We start from the raw sequence: 6,733 nt of genomic DNA on the forward strand, positions 1-6,733 counted from the left end.
TATAGCATCACCCCACTAAACCCAATAATCTCAGCTCGCAGACCTAATCATGACCTCTCCATGGTGCTGAACTGGCAGTTAAAACAATAAGGGTCATTATGGTCTTACACTGAGGTGCGGTTTTCTGGCGTTTGCCCTGCCCTTGACGTGCTTGTGGTGATATTTTATAAACCTATTACGCCGAACTTTTGCCGCAGCTGCAGGGGTGGTTGTTGTGGTGGCTCCCCACAAGTGGACACCGCATTCCCATCTCCCTGAATGTCGATAAGATAATCGGATATATGGTTTTCCTGCGCGTATAGCAGTGATGGAGCTGACTCCCTAAACACACTGCTTTTACCATCAGGAGGCATCTTGTTACCCTACTGCTGCTGCTTCTGCTGCTGCTGCTGCTGCAATTTACATCGACCTTGATTTGAAGCTTCGAGACTGCACCATGCTGACATCCAGCTACGGAGCTGCTGCCTGCCACAGGAGCACATCCAGCATTGTTTGCAGCTCTCAAGCCGAACAGGCCTACATGCATCACTATTACATTTTACTCCTCTGTCTATATATAGATAATTCTGCGTGCCACTTACCGACATCGGTGCTGTGGGCGGCCCTTCCTTGTGAAATGCCCGGGTGCTGATCAGATCAGATTGCTCTCCGGAATGGTGATTTTTGAATAAAAGCCGCACAGCAGCCCAGGAACCTGTGTAGAAAATACACACCCCATCATGTGCTCACTGGTCGCACTGGTGCTGCCCCAACACAAAAACACCGCAAGAGCCAAAATGAGTGCAAATTTACGGACACGTGACGTTTTGATTTTAAATCATTTACAATTATTTTTTTTGACTTTATCGGTGTACCTGGGTGCGATTTAGGACGTAAAAAAAGATTATCAGTATAAATTTTGATTATACACCACTATCTTTAATACAAAAATATATACACAGAAATATTATGCACTCAGAATAATTTTCTTATTTAATATTAATTAAACATTTAGTTTTGAGAAAATATCGATTTTTCTGGGATCGATTTCGACATCCTGAAATGCGCTCTGCACTCCGCTGGTTATGCCTGAGAAGCGGGACTGTTGTGTTACCAGATGCTACCGGTATGTTAGCTAATGTTTTTACCCGCTGACAGCCTCTATTATACTGGGGTATTTTTGTGGGGGGGTTTTGCCGTTGGAATAAAACACTGAAAGTCGCAAAGGTGTGATAGTTTCAAACGACGTTACGTTTGATTTAGCTGGTCGTAAATAGAGCCATAGTACTGTCAACTATTTATCCATCGACAGTTCTGCTCAGAGTATGCAACGAGGAAAAGCTTCTAAAACAGTTTTCTTCGAGCAAAGCCGCTATCTCAAGCAACATGACCGAGAGAGCTAACAAAGACAAACTTAGGCGAAGTTTGTCATTGTCCAAGAGCAAGAAGAAAGGCAGTGATAAAGCTGGGATTTCTGCCAGTGCTGCCACCACAACTCCAATCACGTCGTTCTTCTGCAGCCAGCCTCCTCCGAAGCTCGCCTGCCCTCTGTGTGGCCAGCTGGTACCGAGATTCAGGATCAATGAGCACATTGATCTGCAATGTCAGAACTTTGAGAGAGGAGACAGCACTGTCGCCTCAGCAAGTAATAGTGTTGTGTCAAGCACCCAGCTGTCACCCACAAGGAATCTTCCAAAGTCCCCGGAGCTGGATCGAAAACCAGAAGAAGAGGACAAAGAGACCAAGACCAGTCCTTACTTTAAGAAGGACAACTTTCAGCAGACACCGCGGGAGATACACAGCAAGACTGTGGTCAGGACCATTGACCTCGGAAGTCTCTCCTCCAAGTTATCAAGAAAATGTCGAAAGGTACCCGAGAGGACTCAGACAGAGGATAAAAAAGCTCTCAAGGAGTTACATTCATCTGAGACGATCAGTAGCTCACAGAAAGAAAATGTTTTAATTCAGAGTGTGGAAGACAGGAAAGACTGTGCAAAGCTCATAAACACCAGTGTAGACGCTCCAGCTGCTGTGGAGGAGTCATCGTGCTCAGAAAAAGCACATAACCTTGAGCACCAACCATCTAAATCGGAGTCTGTGCATGAACTGATTACTCCGAAGCTGCGCTCTCCTCCCTCTAAACCAGCAAAGAGAAAAAAGGCAACAGTTTCCACTAGCAGGCTGTCTGACTTCCAAAAGAAAGCTAAATATGAGGAGAACAGTAGAGAACCGGAGGAGACGTCTACAGCTGAGAAAACTGACATGGACCAGCAGAAATCTGTGCTACCATCTGCTTCTCCTACTCGTGACCCACCTTCGAGTTCAGAGGACACACATGAGAAAAGTGTTGCAGTTACCAGTAATGATTCAGAGTCAGTGTCCGGTTCTGAGAACACCAGCGACCAGAGCTCTCATCCTCCATATCTTCCCTACTACCTCCGTAACTTCCAGACTGTACTGCAGGCTGTGCTGGAGAATGAAGATGATAGGATGTTGTTCAACGAGGAGGATATGTCACTCGTACATTCATTTGAAAATCTGTCAGGTATGCTGAAATATCACTCTTAACTGCATGAAAAATAATTCAGAAGTGACATTAAAATGAGACCTGATTGCTCATCTGTGATTTCTCTCTCAAAGTTATGGGGCAGAAGCTGTATGTGAGGCTTTTTCAGAGGAAACTGAAGTGGCTCCAAGTAAATAAACTGGATTATGAAGCGATAAGCAGTGATCTGGGACCGATTGCACAGGAGCTGGTTCAAAGTGGTTTTCTACAGACAGGTAAATGATCCCTGAGAATACATGTTAATATTTTGAAATGCCTCACTTGCTTTTTGTTACCTATGTGTATGCATGCTTCTCCTGTTATTTCTTTGCTGTGACTGCTGCCATTACATTTAATTATTGTGTTGTTTCCATTGTTGCTACTTTAGCTGAATAATACAGCAAAAAGTTTGGACCAAACCTTTGTGTTAGCCTATTAAAACACTAAATAACTCAAATATGAATATTTTTTATTTCTCTCCATTACCGCCTGCCTATGGTGTTTTTCCATCTCAAAGAGAACGACCTTGAGGACCTGTCAGAGGCTCTGGATCTCCTGCCGGCTCCTGAGCTCAAAGCTTTGGCTAAGACTTTCCATCTGGGCAGTTCTGGGACTCAAAAACAGCAGCTAGTCGATGGGCTTCTCCGCCTAAGCAGGCAAAAGTCTTTCTTCTCTTTGTCTGCTGGTCAAAACAACGTTGGAGCTGTCATCCTCAAAAGGTTAGATGATCATTTACACTGTGTTCATGCACAGCGATAGTACCGCAGTTAGGATGACACCCCTGGCTTTTCTTTAAAGGGCAAAGCAGCTTGCAGGTTCCTGTGTGCGTCTCTGTCGCGGCCCTCGGGCTGTCTTCTCCCGCATCCTTCTGCTCTTCTCTCTGACGGACACCATGGAAGAGGAGGAGATGGCGGCCGGAGGACAGAACCAGCTTTTTACCATCCTGTTGGTAAACTCAGGACGTCTGGCCTTCCCAGACTACACAGTGCAGCGTGCAGCCAAGGTGTTTCAGGACAGAGAGGACCTTATCAGGTGAGGTGAAGTTCTAAAAGGATTTTTAATTTTATTTTATCCAAGTGGGATAGGTTAGGAAAATACTGATGATTTCATACATTATGCCAGATATGAAGCTTCCATGAGAGCTCTCCAAGAGGTGATCTTAGCAATGCAGGGCGGTCAGTGGGAGAGAGCCCTGGAGCTTTACACTGCTGCCAAAAGTGCCTGGCAGGAGATGAGGAAAAACAGTGACCTCAGGTTAGGACCCATATATCTGTTCACTTGTTTTTGTCCCTGCAAACACAGATACGGAGTCCCTGGTGATTGTTTAATGTTAACCTTATCATTTATCGGATAGTCACCAGGAGGAGCTTCCTGTGTTCCTGCGCAGCTTCACTACTGGATGGGCTTACACTCGTATTTTATCCAGAGGAGTGGAGATTTTGCAGAGACTACGTCGCTATGAGGTTTTTCTGAACTTATACTTTCACTCTTCCATATAAATTTAACTATTTATAAAGTGAAAAATGCCATTGTTGAAGGTTTCATTGGTCTACCTTCATGTTACAGGACGCAGTAGAAGAGCTGCAGTCCTTGCTGTTGCAGCCTGTGTACTGTCCTGACAGCCGCGGGAGATGGTGGGACAGACTGGCACTAAACCTTCACCAGCACCTCAAAAAACCTGAGCAAGTGAGCACCAGTGTCTGTCGTTCTATTCACCTCCTCACAGATATTGTTTATCTTCATGTGCAACATTGTTCTCAGTAGTATCTGTTGTGTTTTCATTAGCTGGGCTGTTTTTTTTCCCCCCCATCACACTTAGGCTATTTGTGCGATTAGAGATGGGCTATCAGACCCTCTGGTGCGCACAGGACATAAACTCTCCCTTCATCAGAGGGCTGTGAGGATGAAAGAATCTGCCAGCTGCAAGAAGTACCGTCTACAACTGAGAGACCTGCCCACCATCGAAGTCCAAGATGTCAGACATGTGAGTTTTTCACAGGATGTCAGGGTTTCATGGAAAAAAAACGTAGTCGTCTTAATTGTTTGCGGTATGTAAAATAAGATTTGTTCATCTATGTTTGCATTTTAAACTGCAGGTGACCATTCGTGGACAGCTGTTTCCTCATGAGGGGGGCATGGGCAAATCTAGGTTTCTTTTACCAGCAAATGAAGAGGGGGAAGAGCATGCTGAAGCCACTGTCATATGCTCTGTGGAAGATCTGTCTTTAGCGCATTACCGACAACAAGGTTTTGACCAAGGTAGGCAACATATCAGTGATTAAATTATTGGATATACAGTGGTTACTAAATAATATTTACATGTATGTATATATTTTTTTGGTATAACAGGGATCCACGGAGAGGGCTCGACATTCTCAACATTATTTGGTCTTCTGCTGTGGGACATCATTTTTATGGAGGGTATTCCAGATGTATTCCGAAACCCTTACCAGGTAATGTGAGCTTTATTTAGGTTTTGTTCGAAATGCCATGAAAGTTTAACTCATGTTTGTTTCCTCTTGCAGACGTGTCCGTTGGATTTTTACACCGACTGTTTCTACGAGAACAGAAAGGAAGCGATTGCGTCTCGTGTTCAGTTGCTTACTGAGGCGTCTGTGGAGACACTGAATAGCATGTTGGAAGATGTCTGGAATTCTCAGGAGGGTAGAGTGTGTTCACTGGTTAACTGGGAACGTTTCTCATCACTCCAGCAGGCCCAGGTATTTACTGCCATTTCTAACAATTGATATTCAGCGTTATCAGATGTACAGGCCTGTGTTTCTCACATTATGTGTAAATGCGGTGGAACAGATATTACCAAATATGCTTCGATACGCTGATTTAAATGTCTGAATGTGTTACTGTAGGTATCAGCATCGCACTAACAATTCTACACTGATATTTGCAGTCTCTTGTTGCGTGCCTGGGTGGAGCCTTCTTAGGGGGAGTAATAGCACGAATGGCAAAAGACTACCGACACTGCCGAGGAGGTTTACCTGATCTTGTTGTGTGGAACACCTCAAACAGCAGCTACAAGGTGAGATCATCTGATCACAGACCAGCCTCACTGTTTGAAGTAAAGATTTTCCTTTTCCTATATGTTCAGGTGCTCTGTGTTACCTGATCATTTCAAAGGCAGTGATACTGGATGTCATGTGGTTATAGCTGGTGGAGGTGAAGGGGCCCAATGACCGGTTGTCACAAAAGCAACAGATCTGGCTGGATGAGCTGCAGAAACTGGGCGCTGACGTGGAGGTGTGTCACGTGACGGCCACCGGAGCCAGAGGAGCTCGTCTGGAATGAACAGACACAGATGAACTGACTGCTAAGACTTTGCTGCTAATTAATCAGACTGCGGGTAAAATACAAATGTCAGCATACAGATTCTGGAAAAATGATTTGATTGCTTTTTTCTGATTCTAACCATCCAGGGCTGATGTTAAGGTTGCATCTTATCACGCCTGCTGAGGATTACTGTGACCTTATTGCTTGAAGAGAACGGTGAAAATCTTAATCTCAAAAACCTAATTTATCTGCCCCACATCAAATTTCATCATATTTGGGCGCAGGGAACACCATGTGCCTTGCGACATGTGGTGCTGTTATCAGGGAAGCCACTGCCTTCAACAGGAAGAGGTACATCATGACATGAGGATCGTCACTGAGAACTGCCAGGATCAGAAATAGCTTGCTTACATTTAATCAGAGCTGAAGCATGACAGAAAACGGATCCAACCACCACACTAAACTAATGGTGTTTCCTTTTCTTTGGCAACACTTTATTTTCAGGATCCAGGGTTGCCAAGCAACCAAAACTCCTGTTTAGTTGGCTGCTTTTAAATTGCATTACAGCTCTATGAGTTTGTCTTGCAAAAAAATACTGTGATGCCTGTGAATATGCAGTTTTGCCACAGTTCATCAATAACATCAGTTGGGTGCCAAAAAAGAATTCATGGGGCTGCTATTAATGATCGTTTTCATTATCAATTTACCCAGAACTTGTTTTCTCCAATGACTTCTTAATCAGTTGCTCTACTAAATGTCTATATAAATAGAATGGTGAATGTCCCGTAGCCCAAAATAGAAATTGCTTGTGTGATGTGATGTTGGTCTCTTAACTGCAAGGAATATCACATAAAGACAAGCAGAAAATCATCACAACAGAAGCTGGAGAATGTTTTAACAATTTTGTTTCACCCTCTGAACCCC

General features: G+C 44.1%; 1 protein-coding gene across 1 annotated transcript; it reads left to right on the top strand.

The window, feature by feature from the left end:
* Positions 1–1,212: 1,212 nt before the first annotated feature.
* fan1 (FANCD2 and FANCI associated nuclease 1) lies at positions 1,213–6,719 on the top strand. The gene is made up of 13 exons (XM_008290770.1): positions 1,213–2,524; positions 2,620–2,760; positions 3,042–3,243; positions 3,323–3,556; positions 3,647–3,778; positions 3,879–3,987; positions 4,091–4,210; positions 4,344–4,508; positions 4,621–4,783; positions 4,874–4,977; positions 5,050–5,244; positions 5,433–5,561; positions 5,690–6,719. The coding sequence occupies exons 1-13, from the start codon at positions 1,366–1,368 to the stop codon at positions 5,825–5,827; spliced, it is 2,991 nt and encodes a 996-aa protein (XP_008288992.1). The 5' UTR covers positions 1,213–1,365; the 3' UTR covers positions 5,828–6,719.
* Positions 6,720–6,733: the final 14 nt, after the last annotated feature.

This window comes from Stegastes partitus, unplaced genomic scaffold, assembly GCF_000690725.1.
Source record: "Stegastes partitus isolate 25-593 unplaced genomic scaffold, Stegastes_partitus-1.0.2 Scaffold694, whole genome shotgun sequence".
NCBI lineage: Eukaryota > Metazoa > Chordata > Actinopteri > Pomacentridae > Stegastes > Stegastes partitus.

What these genes read in the sequence shown, in the direction of transcription:
- fan1 (XM_008290770.1), top strand. Translation starts at nt 1,366, where the DNA reads ATGACCGAGAGAGCTAACAAAGACAAACTTAGGCGAAGTTTGTCATTG. An exon ending in AGGAAAAACAGTGACCTCAG is followed by an intron (nt 3,779 to 3,878) that starts GTTAGGACCCAT and finishes TTTATCGGATAG; the next exon opens with TCACCAGGAGGAGCTTCCTG. An exon ending in CCTCAAACAGCAGCTACAAG is followed by an intron (nt 5,562 to 5,689) that starts GTGAGATCATCT and finishes ATGTGGTTATAG; the next exon opens with CTGGTGGAGGTGAAGGGGCC.